The following is an 18,011-nucleotide window of genomic DNA, read 5'->3' on the forward strand; positions in this document are numbered from 1 at the left end:
TTCGCTAGGAACGACTGTTCTCCCTGACTTCCGGTTTGCGCTGTCCGACAGCGGACCGGGAGGTTCCTCCTGCCCGAAGCGGTTCACAGGGAAGCAGAGCCTGCTTTGGCTCGGCCTGAACAAGCCGGTGAAATGGCGACTGCCGGCCCTTCGGGGAGCGGGATGGCCCAGAAGACGTGGGAACTGGCTAACAACATGCAGGAGGCACAGAGCATCGACGAGATATACAAGTATGACCGCAAGCAGCAGCAGGAGATTCTGGCGGCCAAGCCATGGACCAAGGAGTAAGTTGGGTGTCTGGGCGACAGGGAAACCGTCGCTGCCTCTGCGTTCCTCGTTCTCTGCCTTGGTTCAGAGAGTTCTGCCGGCGGCCGAGGTCGCTGTCCGGTCCCATGGCCAGGAAGAGGGGCCGGTGCAGCAGCGATGATGCACTTGCCCCAGAGGTAGCCTGATGCAAGGCGGATCTGGAGAGAATAGAGAGATAGAAAAACGGGACCAAGGAGAGATTGCATTCCTCGGAGCAAGTGACCAGCTAGTTAATATGTGTGAAGGATTTCAATTTAAGAACAGAGATGGAAGTGTGGATTTTGCAGATCCTAAGGAGGTAGAAATAATGGGATTTGGCATTTGACTCACATGGATCTTAACAAAAAGGAGAAAATGACATCAAAGATGAAACCAAGGAAAGTGAAGATGGAATTAAATTGGGTGAAGAGAGGCATGCTTATTAGAGGATTGTAGTTCCTATCAAGCAAATACTGATAACTAATTACATGTCTACTGTGTTTTAACAACATATAGTTAACCCATGTATTTGGGGCTTTCTTTTTTTGCTTGTAACCATGATGCAACCTTTTTTTTTCCTGCCATGATTCCACAACATTGTCTTTATCTCATCTCTTGCCTCTTGCCCAGTTATAAAGTATTGTTTTCTTCCTTTAGCCAACATCAACCTACAAGTTTTAAAGTATAGAAAATGTGAGGCACTTTGCTGATGATTCTGTCTGCAGAGCATCAGATGATCCACAGGGAGAGGCTCTTTCGAAGTTACAAATCTCCACAGCCTACTATTTCTCATTAGCGTGATTCTTTCTCAAATAGCCATGAATGCTGAATTAGCCCAAGGGCATAGCACTGAAGCCATTTCCTACATTCATATAAATGCCTCTAGTTAACTCAAAAATAAGGAAAATAAAGAATACTGCCATATGACATTAGATATAAATTAATTAAATAAAAGTATGTGATACATAAACATTACACTTTGACAGTTGGCAGTGTCATTCATTGAAACAGTACTATCGGTCATGATGATTGAGTTGTTACATAATACTGTTTTCAAATTCTCCAGCATGATTTAGTTTAGAAAATTAGTTTATTAAGAATGCCCAAATCCCATTTTCCTCTTTCTCTCCTACTTGAGCAGAGAGGTCTTCAGAATTCTTCTCATTTGCTTTTCTTTCTTTCACTGCTTTGAGAATTCTTCATTTCTTTGCCTAACAAAGAGATATTTTCCTCTCCTTGCCCAACATAGAGATCCTTGCTGAGGGGCAGCAACACCCTTCTTTTTGTCTACCTCGTCCTTTTTCCCCTAAATCAGCTTGAGTCTTCTGGCCAATATTTCTTGCCCAAGCCTTCCATCTCCACTGCCCCTGCTCAGAGTCGTTCCATACCACTTGTCATAGAGTTCAAGGCTTTTAATTTAATTTGAAAAAAGCTTCACTTCACTCATTTTTAAAAAAAATAATATTATATGAGCAGTTAAGGGCTTCCAGAATATGTTCAACACAACCTGGTCAATGGCTAACCAGGCCCATTTAGTGGTGTGCTCAATAGGCTGTGAGGTTCCTACCACATCTGTCTTATTCACGAGCCCAGCCTGCACGCTTATACAATGCTACCAGCAAGCATGTTTAGAGATCAGAAAGGCAGAACAAAAGCATGATAGTGATGGGCAATAAGATTGCATAATTATGCCAATATGATTTGTGATGTCTTGAGAACAGAAACAGAACACTTTTCTTCAGCAATGCAAAAACACCTTTGTTTAAGATGTATGTGGAGATTATATACATAGACATTTTTACGTGTATCCATGTATAATATGAAAGCACAGAATATTAAGATACAGAACACTATAGCATATAGCATGTGATGAGAAAAAGGAAGGAATTCACAGTTTTAGAGGTAATTCTATAAGTTAGGTATCAGAATAGTTCTTAAATTAATAGCAATAGCAATAGCAATATAGCAGTAGACTTATATACCGCTTCATAGGCCTTTCAGGCCTCTCTAAGCGGTTTACAGAGAGTCAGCATATTGCCCCCAACAATCTGGGTCCTCATTTTACCCACCTCGGAAGGATGGAAGGCTGAGTCAACCCTGAGCCGGTGAGATTTGAACCGCTGACCTGCTGATCTAGCAGTAGCCTGCAGTGCTGCATTTAACCACTGCGCCACCTTGGCTCTCAAAGCAGTCCTTTGAGCCAAATTTCATACATCCAGACCATGCACAATATTATATAAATGTTTTATTGAATTATCAGACAATGTTACTTTATGGTTTTGCATGTACCGTAATTCTACTTTATTTATTTAAAATAATTTGCAGCCTGCATCATTGTCAATATTCTTACAACAAAGATACAGATTACAAATACGTACAATATAGGAAATTATTAAATTAGAAACAGTAAAAAGATCATGGATAGTAAAAAGTTATTTATTTCATGGAAAAAATCTCATCAGTGCTGGATCCAAACATATTCCTAGAGAGCACATTCAATAGCTAGAGAATTGTTCTAGGGAAAATCCTGCCGCATGCCATACATCTGAGCAGATGGTGAGTTAAATAATCCAGTCAGTCAGTGACTTTATTAGGACTATATAAATATACAAAAAATTGCTTGTCTTGGGGGTCATCACCCAAAATATTACAAAAGGAAGTTAATGCAATGGTGAAAACATGAATTTTGTGTAATAACAATCTTATTATGGCATGAAAAAGAAAGGTTTATATTACACTAGATGAAGTTTTGTATGCCAAATTTCAGGCTACACCAAGACCTGTTGCAACAAACAAATATATAGTAACTGATTCCCTGTTTTTTGGTAGATAGATTCTCATCTTAAGTCCCATCTTACGATGTTGGATATTTAACATGTTTATAATTTCAGAATTGTCAGATATTTTTTCTAAATGTCTACCTCCAGTTACACTTTTTGTAACATCACAATTATCAAAATATTCTAGATATGTAAAAATTTTTAATATATTTTTGTTCTTTTGAAGATTAATGGTGGGTTGTTTTTTTTTCTGATGACCTAAAAATAGCCTAGTGATTTTATGTCCAAGAGAGCCATATGCTTAAATAATGTGTATTTTTCCCATTTTCCTTTCTATAATAATTCAGTTGCATTATAAAGATATTTGGTCTTTTCCTTGCAGCCACCATTATTTCAAGTACTGCAAGATCTCTGCTTTGGCTCTTCTGAAGATGGTCATGCATGCTAGATCAGGAGGCAACTTGGAAGTGATGGGCTTAATGCTTGGAAAAGTAGATGGCGAAACAATGATCATAATGGACAGTTTTGCTTTACCAGTGGAAGGCACTGAAACCAGAGTTAATGCTCAGGCTGCTGCATATGAATACATGGCTGCATATATTGAAAACGCAAAGCAGGTAAAAGAAGAAGATAAGCTTCTATTTTAGCAAGTTAACATTAACTAAAGATATCTGAGTTCAGTTGTGGATCCGGAGACACTTAGATGATAACCTTTAAATTGAGTATGCTTTGCTCTTAAACTTAAGTGAGATGAACGTGATTTTACACTGATAATGTTTTGCTGTGGTCACCACAGGCAATCATTAAACCAATAACGCAGTAGTTAAGTGAATCCACCTTCCCTCACTGACTTTGCTTGTCCAAAACACTCTGGAAAGGTTGCAGATGGTCATCATGTGAACCCAGGATGCTACAAATGATTGTAAATAAATGCTGATTGCCAAGCAGTAAAATTTCTGTTCACTGTACCATGAAGACATGATAGTCTTATGAGGATTGGTCATAAGTTGCTTTTTTAGTGTTGTCATAACTTTGAATTGTTATTGCTCAATGGTTAAGTTGAGGACTACCTGTACGTTCACAATTTATTGTATTGTGATTCTGAATATTCTGTGTAAATAAAATCTACAGTTTGCTAATAATCCCCAACACTGGAATGGTTATATTAATTGTCTTTTGAACAATATGCTTTCTTTCCTCTTCCTTCTTGTGGTTTTGGTTAGGTTGGTCGTCTAGAAAATGCAATAGGCTGGTATCACAGCCATCCTGGCTATGGCTGTTGGCTTTCAGGAATTGATGTCAGTACACAGATGCTTAATCAACAATTTCAAGAACCCTTTGTAGCTGTGGTTGTGAGTATAATTTTAGAATTTGTGAACTAAACACTAAATACGCCTGAGAGCTAATTTCCTCAGTATTGTGTGAACAGGGTTGGGGTTTTTTTTGCTACTTGCTGGATTTTTATGTGCTCATCTGAATGTTATTTTAAAAATTAAGTGGAGTCTTTCAAGTTAAATTAGTATAAGAACTAGAAATTTCAAACTGATTGTATGCAGTTTAGCAAAGTGTTTTTAAAATTACTAATGCTGGAAGAATATGTCTATTTGAATGTAGTTTAAACCAGGCATTAATCCATATAGACATATCATGCATGTACTCACATGCCAGTCTATCAGGAGAACAGCAAGTATAAACAAAAGTTTACCAGCGATGGGAAGTCCCCAAAATAATTCATATACGATTGCGTAATAAAATCATACATTTTACATAAAAATAATATTTAACTGCTTTTAGGAATGTATTGTATATGTTAACTCTGAATACATTTTACAGATTGATCCAACAAGGACAATATCTGCAGGAAAAGTAAATCTTGGAGCTTTTAGAACATATCCTAAGGTAACAACACTATAACCAAAGTTATATAATATAAAATTGGAATTAACTAAACAAATGAAGTTTTGCTTTGATGTAGTTCATAATAAGACATTGGTTATTTATATTCTCAGGCTTTCAAAAATATAGCATTATATTGCAGAAGGAGAAAATTACATAGAATACTGTATTTTCATTACATAGAATATTTTCATAGGATAATCTATTTTTAATCCCAATGCATGTCAGTGGTATGTGAATAGTTAGATATTCATAGCTGAAAGTGACCATTTACTATTCTTGGCTTTTTCTGTTGAGCTTATCTAGTCTAATTTAAGAAATTCACCTCTGTATCAAAAGTCTTTTAAAATTTACACAGGGGAAACAAAGATGTCTTCCTTAAGAGAAAACCAAATTGAACAACCTGATAGAAAATTTATCTTATGAATTTAAGATTTCCTGTGTTAAAATTATGTCTCTTTAGCCTTTTCAGAGGCACATGGTTTCAGCACTTGAGGGAAAGCACTTTGTCAATGAATTACTAACAGGGGCTAATGCAGAAATCACAAATTACTTATGGAAGCACTTTTTGAAGACAGTGGCAAGAACTGGGGATTAAAGCAGAATTTTTGTACAAAAGATAATACAGTGTGTCCCTTACACTTTTGTCAGAAAAAGTAAAGTGAAAAATTCTATGTGTGCATCAGGGTGTTTTAATTATATCATTCAGGTTGCTTCCTGAAAATTTATAAACCAGATGGAATGGAATCGAAACTGAACAAAAATTAATACATTAAATTGTTAGGAAGTTGTTATATTTCCATTCCTTGTACTAGTATGTTTTATCTTTCAGGGCTATAAACCTCCTGATGAGGGCCCTTCTGAATATCAGACTATCCCACTTAATAAAATAGAAGATTTTGGAGTGCACTGTAAACAGTAAGATATTATCTTTTAATATAACAGCTTTGGAATGTTTCCCAATTTGGAAAGAAAAATACATCTACTTGAAATTATATAAATCCTATAAATATATTGTGTATGTGCATTGTTTTGTCTTGCTTTGGAACAAAAAGGGAACAGATATATGTAATCAATATGGCTTTCAATGAAGCTCTTTTAAATAAGCAAATCTGATTTGCTGAGGTATGGTAGCAAATTTGACCCCACCAGTTTTGATTAAAAAGCATTCAATATCTTCCTCAATGACGATTTTGCTCACAATTCCTATGCGTCAAACAAACTAACTTGTACCTATCCCACCCTCCCCATTTTTCTGTAATTATGATTGAGTAACTGTGCACATGCACAGACACTATTAAGAGAGAGAGATTTTGAATATAAGCCTAGTGAACAGAGCTTTGTGCAACTTGAAGTGAAAGTTATAAAACTATAGGAGAAAAAGTTCTGTTTCATTCTCTACTGTTTGATAGTACAACATTTCTTTATATTCCTAAGATACAGTATCCAAGATCCTGAAATATTTTTTCTCCACTTTCTTTCCTCAGTTTTACCTAATTTTCTAGAATCTCATAAAATGTTATTAATAACATCTTTTCTTGATCATATTAATATATAGTACTCAATATTTGTGTATACAAAAGCATTTTAAATATATTAAATTACCATCCATTCATGAGCTTACTTTGAAAAATGTTCTATGTCTCTATGTAAACATTTTTTTTAATACAACAGGTATTATGCCTTAGAAGTATCCTATTTCAAATCCTCTTTGGATCGCAAGCTGCTTGAGCTGTTGTGGAATAAATATTGGGTGAACACTCTTAGTTCATCTAGTCTGCTTACTGTAAGTATTGTAGAACACTTGAACATACCAAAGCAGATTACTAACAAATTTAATACATAGTCTTTGAAAGACTCATCTGTGTTTCTGTAAGCAGAAAGATAAAAGGTCAAGAGGAGGAATTTCATAAAATTTGTTACAAAATCCATTTGGTGTTTGGGGTGCTGCAGGACACAGGTCATATATTTTTCAGCGTAACACTAAAAATTACCAATTATAGAGACAGCTCTGGAGACCACTTTTCTATTGAACAGCGTCCTTCCTTTCTAACATGTTATATTGGTTGACTCCGTGACCCGTCAAAAGCGCGGACGACAAAAGCGCGATCGACAAAATCGCGCCTTTGACGTCATCACAGCGCGACGAAAAAGATCGAAAAATTCAAATAAAAATTAATAAAAATTAAATTAAAGCAAGCCGATTCACATAAAGGTAAGGGTTAGGTTTAGGGTTAGGGTTAGGTTAAGGGTTAGGGTTAGCTTTAGAGCGTTAGCGTTAGGGTTAGGTTAAGGGTTAGCGTTAGGTTTTTCGTTACTTTAACGGTTAGGTTTAGGGTTAGGTTAAGAGTTAGGTTTAGGGTTAGGTTTAGGGTTAGGTTTGGGGGGCTTAGGGTAAGGTTTTCGCTTCATTTTTACATTTTTCGAACTTTTTCGTCGCGCTGTGATGACGTCACAGCGCGCTTTTGTCGAGCGCGATTTTGTCCTACGCGCTTTTGTGGTGGAACCGGTTGACTCAGCCTTCCACCCTTCCAAGGTGGGTAAAATGAGGACCCAAATTGTTGTGAGCAATATCCTGACTCTGTAAATCGCTTAGACACGGCTGTAAAATTGTATATAAGTCTAAGTGCTATTGCTATATTTTTTAAAATTTATTTATTTAAGATTAAAAATCCTGTTTTGTCCATCTATGGTAGATACCATCTGCCTGAAAAAGAGATTTCCATCCATTCCTTTTCCAGTAACTCTCTGCAGCTCACACAAAATACTCTGGATAGCAGACCCAGTAGGGCAGATTTCGTGGGAACTTGAGAATTGTGAGAGAGAAAAAAGAAGTCAGATCATATGTTCAAATAAAATTTAAGTAGAAATCTTGGGGAATTCTGTGAGTTGAAGTCCACGCATCTTAAAGTTGCCAAATGTTAACACTGTTCTGAAGCAAAGTGTAGATATAGACAAAAACTCTGTCCTATAGCAAAGTGAGGCTGTTGAATAATTCTATGATTTAACCCTGCTCTGTGATAGAAAATAACAAACATCTTTTCAGTTAGTAATTAAATCACTTATTCCATAGCCATCAACTAAATTAATTCATATGCTTAAATTGTTCAATATCATATTATTTTCTTAATTACACACACACACACTCACTCTAATAGCATGGGTTTTAGGACTTTTGCCTACCATTAACTAGAGATATGCAACAGTTTGGATCCACAGCCGAAAAGGTGCTTCAGATGGGATGGGGGTATGCTTGCTTCACCTGTCAACATTATGCTTCTTTAAAGAGGTGCCCTGAATTGCAGTGGGCACTCCATATTTCATCCTAAGTACATTTTTGCTTTGTATCTAAAAGCTGCACTAAAGCATGTAAATTCTGCATTTAAAATTGACTAATTGCTGAGCCTAGCAGTACTTAATCTATTTTAGTTCATCTTGAAAAAAATTATTTAGGGTGGACCTCTGTAGTATTTGGACGGGAGACAATCAGACTGAACAGGGCTGTAGACTAGATGGTAAAATTGAAAAATACACTGAAAGAAAGCAGTGTCAAACCCCTATTGTTGCCAGGCCAAAAAAAAACCCTCTACATAGATATATTGTAGATTTTAAACTTCAGTAGCTTCTTTAGTATGGGTTGTAGAAAATAGCAGCACGTGTGGAAATTGTGTTCATGATAAATCTTTTTCAAATGCAGAATGCTGATTATACAACGGGACAAGTATTTGACCTGTCAGAAAAATTAGAGCAGTCAGAAGCTCAACTGGGACGAGGAAGCTTCATGCTGGGTTTAGAATCTCATGACAGAAAATCAGAGGACAAACTAGCCAAAGCAACAAGGGACAGGTATGGTCGTCTTCATTTGAGGTTTTGGATTAAGAATAAAATACTTATTGATAACTAGCTGTACCCGGCCATGCATTGCTGTGGCCCAGTCTGGGCATAGTGGGGCAGCAGGTGGGTGCTGCCGTTGGTCAGGACTCAGGGCTGCTGGGCTGGGTGAGGCTGGTTGGGGAGATGGCGCTGGGGCTGTTGGCCTCGTGGAAGTTGTTGAGCATCTCCTTGGAGGAGCTGTGCTCAGGCTCCCCCAAATCGGTGGCCTGGGAGAGTGAGACGTCCAGGATCTTGGAGGAGAAGTCCTTGGTGTGCCGCCTCATGGGGTACCCAGGGGCCGCCCCAGCCCCACTGCACCTCAGGCTGACACTGCCGCCGCCACCCCGTTGGAGCTGCCTTGAGGCCATAGCTGGCTTTCTGTAAGGGGGGGGGTGAAGAGCGCAGCCGGCCGGGCTGAGGAGACGCTCTGCCTCCGCCTCCTCTGGAGCTCCACTGGGCTGGCTGGGGGTAGGCCAGCTTAAGGGCGGGGAGAGGCGGCCGATGGATGGCGCAGGTAGCGCCCCACTGCAGACAGCAAAGGCCCGGTGGGAGGGGAGGGGAGGCCAAAGGGCTTCAGCTCCCCTTGGCGGAAATGGCCGAAGCTCGTCAGAGGAGGGGCGGAAAGGGGAATGGGTGTGGCCACAGCCCAGCCACACATATAAAGGGACCGTCGGGACGAAGCTGGAGAGAGGCTGAACTGTTCCGAATATACTATACTCACGAAATGAACGCTATGGTAAACGACACGGCTCAATTCCAACGCAATGTCACACGAAATAATCAAAATGAAAATAAATCAAAATCTATGAAAATTCAATATAACAATGCAATTGGAAACATTGAAATGAAATCATGAAATATTTAGTATAGCGTGTGTTGCTTTTACGTCCCCCAGATGGCGTTGGTTTTCAAAAAAGCATGTTTTTACAAAAGGATCGTTGGCTTACCTGAACGGTCGTTCTCAGGCGCTGCGAGGAGAGTCCAAGCGTGGGTTAACACAGCCTATCTGCACTTGGACTGAGTAATTTTTTTCTTGACCACGCCTCCCTTTGCCTCTCCATGTTCAGTTTAAAAATGAAAGGACAATCGTATGGTAAGAGTTCACAGTCAATAATACAGTCACAGTTTGTAAACAACCCCACTGGCTGGGTTTGGACTCTCCTCGCAGCACCCTGAGAACGATCGTTCAGGTAAGCCAACGATCCTTCTCCAGTGCGCTCCTTGGAGAGTCCAAGCATGGGACATGACCAAGCTACTGAGTCCCAGGGTGGGTAAGAACAGGAGCCTCCGGAGTTTCAGCAACTCTTTGCAAAATTCTTCTTCCGAAGGAGGCTTTGGTTGAGGCAAAGGTGTCTATTTTATAGTTTTTTATAAAGGCGGTGGGGGAAGCCCACGTGGCCACCCTGCAAATGTCCAAAATAGATGCCTGGGTCGCCCAGGCTGCTGAAGTTGCCGCGCTCCTAATAGAGTGTGTGGTAACCTTGCACGGGGCCGACTTGCCCTGATGCTCATACGCCAGCTTAATGCAAGCGCATAGCCAACGACCTACATTGTGAGACGAGACCTTGCGGCCGAGAGACCCGGGAAAGAAAGAGATGAAGAACGCCTCTGAACGACGGAATTCCTTAGTCCTCTTTACATAAATGCGGACGGCACGCCTCACGTCCAACTTGCGCCATTCGCGCTCTCTAGGGTGAGAAGGTTTAGGACAAAGGTTAGGCAATATAATCTCTTGAAATCTATGGAACAGAGAGTTAATTTTAGGGGTAAATGATGGAACCGTGAAACAAGCTGAGAACCCAATGGCAGGACAACACACGGATAATGTAACAACAACTAGCGCATACGGCGTGCTGTAATCCGTGACGTCCTGCCCCTGGCCTTCACAATGCAACGGTCACTGCCTTATGGACGTTGACATTTACGAAGATTAAGTCCAAGTCCAAGGTAAATGAAGGATCGAGTCTCAATATAACCCTGTCAGGGTGGATCACGCACAAGTCCTCCCTGACTGAGAGAGCCGCCAGTTCGGACACCCTGCGTGCAGAAGTGATAGCCACCAGAAAGGCAATCTTGATGGTTAGGTGGTGTAGACTAGACGTACGCAGAGGCTCAAATGGGGGACCTGTCAGAGCCATTAAGACAAATGGGAGGTCCCAGAACGGGTATCGGTGGACCGTTGGTGGGCTGATGTTTGCTGCGCCCTTCAGAAAGCTCTTAATTTGAGGGTGCTGGCTCAGAGAACGAGACGAACCCCTGGCTAAGATGGTCGATAGCGCTGCAACCTGACGCTGGAGTGTACTGGGTGCCAGACCTTTATCCAGACCTTCCTGTAGGAAGTTCAGGGTCTGAGGGACTGAGGGACTGAGGCAGAAAAGTCAACAATGTCTCTAGCTTTGCACCACGATGAAAAGGCGGCTCAGGTCGCATCGTATATTCTGGTAGTGGAGGGTCTCCTGGACGTTTGTATTGTTCGTATGACCTTGTCAGAGATGTTCTGTTTCCTCAGGAGGTTCCCCTCAAGTGCCAGATGGCTAGTTGTAGCCACTGGGGGTCTGGTTGACTGATGGCCCCCTGGCTGAGGGAGGCATGGTCCTGAGGAATTTGCCACAGTCTCTAAATGGAGTGACTGACAAGGTCTGCATACCAAGACCTCCTGGGCCAGAACAGTGCCATCAACAGAACTTCTGCCTGTTCGGTCAGGATTTTGGCCACTACCTGAGGGATGAGGGGCAGAGGAGGGAATGCATATAAGATTTCCCGGGGCCACTCGGACCTCAGTGCATTCGTCCCTTCCACCAACGGTGATTGGTAGCAGCTGAAGAATCGTGGCAGTTGTGTGTTGGAATGTGTAGCAAAGAGGTCTACTTGCGGTTTGCCGAATTTCCTCACGATCTGTTGGAACAGGTCCGGGGGTAGGTGCCACTCCGAGTGATCGATGCGCTGTCGGCTCAGCCAGTCTGCCTCCCGGTTGCTGGTTGCGGAGATGCGATCTGCTCTGAGAGAAGCCAGATGTCGCTCCGTCCACCTGCCCAGAGCCTCTGCCTCAAGCATGAACCCCCTTGAATGGGTACCGCCCTGCCGGTTTATGTGGGCTTTTGTTGCCACATTGTCTGTCATTAACAGTACATGTCTTCCCTTTATCAGACATGCAAAGCGGCGTAGCGCGAGTCGGGCTGCCCTCAGCTCTAGCCAGTTGATGCTGTGGGCAGCCTCCCTCTGAGACCACTGGCCTTGGGCAAGCTGACCCTGACAGTGGGCGCCCCGCCCCAGAAGGCTGGTGTCTGTGGTCACAACGACCGGTTCCGGTTCTTTGAACAGACAGCCCTTCACGACTGCCTTGGACCTCCATCAGGCCAGGGATCAGGTCATCTTCCATGGGAGGTGCATGCGCCTGTGGGAGTTGCTGGTTTTCGCTCTCTGCATTCGAAGGAGAAACCATTGCAGTTCCCTGGCATGCAGCCGGGCCCAGGGAACCACCTTCAGACAGGAGATCATGATCCCCAAGAGCTGGGAACCTGGACGATCGGCACCGACCTGGACTGATGACAATGCTTCACTCTGCTCCTCAGATTGGTCAGGCGGTCTGGAGACAGGAATACCTGGCAGGAGTTGGAATCAATGACTGCACCCAGATGCTGTATGCGCGTGGATGGACGGAACTGGCTTTTCTCCATGTTGACAGAGAATCCTTGTTGTTGCAGCGTCCGAACGGTCAGCATGACATCGCGTCGAGCCTGCTCTGGTGTGACAGAATAATTATGTCATCCAAATAACATTCCAGATGGACGGGATGGTTGCTGCCAGGATCTTGGTAAATGTTCTGGGCGCTGACGAGAGCCCGAAGGGGAGCGCCTTGCACTGGTAATGCTTCCCTTCGGAACAGAACCTCAGGAACCTCCTGTGGGCAGCATGGATGGGGACATGCAGGTAGGCCTCTTTCAGATCTATCGATGTCAATAGATCCCCTTTCCTCACGCAATCCAGGATGGAGTGGAGGGATTGCATCTTGAACCTCTTGTAAGCCAGATGCTGATTCAGGCTTTTCAGGTCCAAGATGGCCCTCCACCCTCCACCCCCCTGAGCTCCGCCCCTCCAGGTCTCTCGGAACTGGTTCTATGGCTTCTATCTGGAGAAGATGGAGTATCTCCGCTTGCATGAGCTCCCTCCTCCCAATGGGACGAACCCTGTGATGGTGACTTCCCCCTGAGAAAAGGGCGGGGTTGTTGTTGTTGCCCCCGCGAAATGGCTTCCGAAAGGAAGACTGTGATTGTCTGCTATGGGACCCGAAGGAGGACCTATCTTGGTGCCTATCACCCCCCTGCTGGAATGGCCTCTGGTAGGAGGATGAAGAGGGTGCTTGGCCGGCTTCCTGGTTCCGAAAGGATTGCTTACGAAAGGAACCAGAACCTTTACGTTCGTTCCTTTTTAAGGTGGCCGGGAGGACCTTCCGTTTGTCTTTGGTTTCGATGACAAACTTGTCCAGGGCCTCCCCGAACAGGTGCCCTCCCTTGAAGGGAGCCAATGCCAACTTCCATTTGGCTTTCATCTCAGCCTGCCAGTGCCGGAGCCACAGGAGGAGGCGAGAAGTAATATTGGAAGCTAGAGCCCTGGAGGCAAACTTCGCAGCATTCAGCAAAGCATCAGCTGAGTATTCAATAGCTGTAATAATTTTGGTAAGCTAGATTTTTCTGGGGGGAGGCTTGGATCTGAGTTGTCTCAGCCAGAACAAGGATGCCCTGGTGAAAAACGAGGCAGAGGTGGACGACTTAATGGCCCAGGCAGACGCCATGTGAGTTTTATGGCACGCCTTCTCCGATCTCTTATCCTTTGCCTTTAGACCTTCCAGAAGGTCAGCTGGTAAGTTAGAATTGGATGTTAGTGACACTACTGGGGCATCCACTTCCGGAAATTTCAAAATGTCCTTCATTTTCCCTTCCACAGAATAAAGGGATTTATCCCCCCCACTAGGATTGGTCAGGGTGCCAGGCTGGACCCATTGACGCTGGACCACATCCATAAAGAGGTCAGGTACAGGAATAAGTTCCTGGGTAGGAACCGTTTCCTTGAACAGTCCATGCTTATGGTCTTTGGATGAAGCAGAGACCTGAGCAGAATCAGATTTGGAGGTGGAGCCTAGCTCAGTCGCCATCATGGCCTTGTGAAGTATAGACTTAAACAAGGACGGCTTAAAAAGGCCAGTGAAGGCCGGCTTGTCTGGAGGTAGGTCTTCTTCCTCTGAAAGCACAAAGCCCTCAGCACCTTCCTCATCTGTGCTAGTGGGTTCAGAATCAGATGACTTGGGAGGAGAGGCCGGCTCCTTAGAGGTGGAGGCCTTAGCTTGATGTTTGGTCTTGGGAGCCCTTGATTTTTGGGAGTCTCTCTATTTAATGCCCTCCGCAATCCCCTGGGAGATGGCCAGAGAGATCACTTCCCTCATTTCAGTTGACAGTGCTGGGCTCTTGCCCCCCTCAGACGATGTTTGCTGGTGTGCCCATGGCGCCTAGCCCTGTCTGAACTGGAATCCCCTTCCTCGGGCAAGATGCTCTGGAAGGAGTCCCTTTCCTCCCTGGGTGAGGAGCTGGGTGAGTCCGGATAGCCCCAGGAGACCTCTGGGTAGGGATCCCTGGACCCATAATCCTCTACAGAGGGAGACCTTCTGCCCCTTGGAGATTGATCCCCTTGATCTGATCGTAAGCAATGATCCCTGTGGTGGTGAGGGGCTATAGGCTCCGCCGTCTTGTGGGGACGAGATGCCTCTCTGGTCTCCTCGGGAGGCCCTGAAGTCCCTGGGGATGACTTGCTACTGGTGCCCCTGTTCCCTTTTCCCTTTTTTGCCAAGGGATCCATTCTGCTTCATTTGATGGAGGGCCCTACCTGCTCCTCCTCGCCTCCCTGCATTCCTCAGCCATGCTGCGGTAGGCCACGAGTTAAGGCCTGGGGAAAGCGACTACGTAATGGAAGGGCACCAACGCTGGCCAGCCGGCTCAAGCGCATTTGCAGATGCTTCAGGAGGGAAAGGGCCGCTTGTTGGATGGAGTCCTTCCCCCCACCGCGCTCGGACCCCAAGACTTAGCTGAGGAGGGAAAGGCTAGCTGGTGCCCCGGACTAGCCCCACACCCCCGGCGGCGCTCTGTGGCTGAGAGGTAGTGCTTCGTGCTCTCCCTGGTGCGCTTCTTCATTCTTCGCTCTCCCGGAGCTCCTGTCTCTCCACATGCGGCAGCAGAACTCTTCGGGATGACTCAAAATGGCGGCCGGTGCGCGCGCAGCCTCCTCCCGCCAATTTTGCTGTCGCTTAGGGAAAAGTGCGCAAAGCAGCAGAAACGGTTGCTGCTGTTGCCGGGCAGACTAGAGGATTGCCTCAGCCAGCGGCTAACGCCCGCAATGGCCTTGGTGGAATGGTGGTCGAGGGAGCCAAGAACGGGATGCCGGTGCGGTCTCCACCCCCCCTTCGCTCGCCAGCGGTAGCCGGTCAAGCGACTCACGTGCCCTGAGCCGCTTGCGACCAGCGGATGACAGGGCTGGCCCGGGAAACCTCTCAGCAATTTAAATCAAACCTTTACATAGATTTCGGTAGACAGGTAGAGAAGAAAAGGTGGTCAATTTGGATTTAGGAACCCCAGTCTATCTGTCCTTGAACTAGAGCACTCCCAAAACAGTCCCAACGGGCGGACTGAGTTTTTAAATTGAACATGGAGAGGGAAAGGGAGGCGTGGTCAAGAAAAACATTATTCAGTTCAAGGACAGATAGGCTGTGTTAACCTACACTTGAACTCTCCAAGCAGCGCACTGGAGAAAATCATGTTTTTTGTCATAGGTATGACATCTATATAATATACCTATATAAAAACATTCGCGTATTCAAATGCAACGTTGTGTCAAAATTTCAAAGCAATCGGTGAAGAACTTTTGGAGATTAGCGATTTTGAACAAACAACCGTTACATTTTTATTTATATAGATTGTATGAAGATTTCATACTCTTTATATTTAAGATATTATTTTTCTTTGTCAGCATTTAGAGCTCATACATATGACTATTTCATTTTTTTTATATCAGCATGGGTTATGAAGCTAAATATTTTTAATTATTTTTTATTAACCAACTGTATAAACTGCCATCCCCCTGTATGTCACATTGAACAGCATCAAATATATATGAAGAGAAATGATAAAATAATTTTAATGTACGTATGTAATGTATAAAAGTATGCTTGTATATTGGGGAAATTAAGCTATTTTTCAATTTGACAATAGTCTGTTTAATGACCTTTTGAATGGATAACTGATTGTTAATCCAAAAGGGGAGCTAACTTGCCTCAAGACAGCCATTGTATGTATTCCTTCCAATCACATGGTTTTAAGAGAACTGCTGCTAGACTATGGACAGTACTAAGCTAAGTAAAGTAAGATTTTCATTCCATATACTAGCCACCTGCGTGTTTGCATTATCCATTTAAAAACATGGATGAATAATGTATAGAATGAAATTCTGGCTTTATTTAGCTTAGCATTATCCATAGTGTAGCAGCAGCTTTCTAGAATTAAAATCTGTTTTTCTTAGTCTTGACAGGAAAAGGAAGTAATTGAACCTGAAGTTTTTGAAATGTAGCACATATGTTTAGTATCTGAATTGTAGCCTTACAGATCTTCTCTGGAATATAGAATGTGTAGAGTATAAAGAGAAGAAAATAGTTGACATTTTTAGTAGTTTTTCACTAAAAATCTGACATGCTAAGTTTTAGTTTGGCATTATATGTGAACCTGCCAGTGTAATTTGTAAACCATAATTTGAGATATATACATAGTTACAGTGACTTAGCACAGTGTACCTAGGCAATGTACAATGTTTTGCAAATAATAGGAATGTGTCCCATTATTAGTCATTCCAAATAACTGACAAAGCAACTTCAAGGAAAATAGAGGAATGACTGTAGAATATGATTATGTTGATTACATGTACTCAAAAGTTTAATTAGAGAAGTTTGTTGAGACAATACTGTGTTAATGAATCTACATAAAGTACTATATTACTATTGTAAAGCATAGTAAGGAGTCCCTGCAGATTTTACTCTGCTGGTCATTGCCAACTATAGGGGACAGTGCTTATCTCCATTTCAAGGCCATTGAGCTAGTGCTGTTCAAAGTCACTTTCACCATCATGTAGCCAACATGATGTTGCAGAGATCTGTTACTTTCCCACCAAAATGGTACCTATTTATCTAACTCACATTTGCATGCTTTCGAACTGCTAGGTTGGCAGGAGCTGGGGTGAGGATAGGAGCTCATCCTGTTGCGTGGCCAACAAGCCCAGCATCTTAACTACTGAGTCACCACACTGCCCAATAGCATAGTACATAGAATGTTTTCTATATTGTAATTCAGGTCCATAATTTGTAGTCATATACCTACTTACAGATAACATTAAGTTTATCTTTTAATTCCTTTTGATTATAAAATACTGCATTTGCCTTTTATGTTTCCATTTTTCTTTCAGCTGCAAAACCACAATAGAAGCAATACATGGACTGATGTCTCAAGTTATTAAGGACAAGCTTTTTAATCAAATTAACATTGGCTGAAGAATATCATCAACTGATACTTATATCCAGCATAGAGAAGACATGCCAATTTGGACTAATTTCAGAAGTGGAACTTGAGCCAAAAGCATTGTTTTCAATTGATTTGTAGTACTTTAAATCATTTTTTCCCACTTCTTTGCCTAGTTTTAAGAACAAATTCAAAGTTTATTATAGCTCTGTTCTTTACCCTAACATTTTGTTGATTGCTTCAAAATAAATAAATAGGTTGTAGAAGTTTAGAATTTATCTGTGTCAGTCTGCAATAAAGATCTCTTAAAATGGCCAACTCCTCTTTTCTTTTTCACTTTAATGTTATCAGTGATTTTCATTCCTTGTGGTAAATTTTGTGCTGAGCCAAAACCATTTTTTCCCTGAACTGTACCTTCCCATCTATGCAATCTCCACTGCAGTGGAAATGCTTCTCTTTCAATGAATCCATGGCTTGGTTCACAATTCTTTCTTAGTCAGATCTTTCTAATTTATACAGGTGGCAGTACATATGATTGTGGCTTATCTTGGAAATTGAATGGCTGGTCCTGATTAATATTTGGGAAAGAGAAATTCACACAAAATATATTTACAACAAATTTTAAATA

General features: G+C 42.7%; 1 protein-coding gene across 1 annotated transcript; it reads left to right on the top strand.

The window, feature by feature from the left end:
* The first annotated feature begins 42 nt into the window (after positions 1 to 42).
* On the top strand, positions 43 to 17,701 carry COPS5 (COP9 signalosome subunit 5). The gene is made up of 8 exons (XM_014076403.2): positions 43 to 284; positions 3,448 to 3,682; positions 4,289 to 4,417; positions 4,899 to 4,964; positions 5,794 to 5,879; positions 6,636 to 6,747; positions 8,659 to 8,807; positions 17,331 to 17,701. The coding sequence occupies exons 1-8, from the start codon at positions 133 to 135 to the stop codon at positions 17,413 to 17,415; spliced, it is 1,014 nt and encodes a 337-aa protein (XP_013931878.1). The 5' UTR covers positions 43 to 132; the 3' UTR covers positions 17,416 to 17,701.
* The last annotated feature ends 310 nt before the right edge of the window (positions 17,702 to 18,011 follow it).

This window comes from Thamnophis sirtalis, unplaced genomic scaffold (assembly GCF_051295495.1).
Source record: "Thamnophis sirtalis isolate CommonGarterSnake01/CBP01778 unplaced genomic scaffold, rThaSir2_p1.2 scaffold_2, whole genome shotgun sequence".
NCBI classification, from domain to species: Eukaryota; Metazoa; Chordata; class Lepidosauria; order Squamata; family Natricidae; genus Thamnophis; species Thamnophis sirtalis.

What these genes read in the sequence shown, in the direction of transcription:
- COPS5 (XM_014076403.2), top strand. Translation starts at nt 133, where the DNA reads ATGGCGACTGCCGGCCCTTCGGGGAGCGGGATGGCCCAGAAGACGTGG. An exon ending in AACCCTTTGTAGCTGTGGTT is followed by an intron (nt 4,418 to 4,898) that starts GTGAGTATAATT and finishes TACATTTTACAG; the next exon opens with ATTGATCCAACAAGGACAAT. An exon ending in GTTCATCTAGTCTGCTTACT is followed by an intron (nt 6,748 to 8,658) that starts GTAAGTATTGTA and finishes TTTCAAATGCAG; the next exon opens with AATGCTGATTATACAACGGG.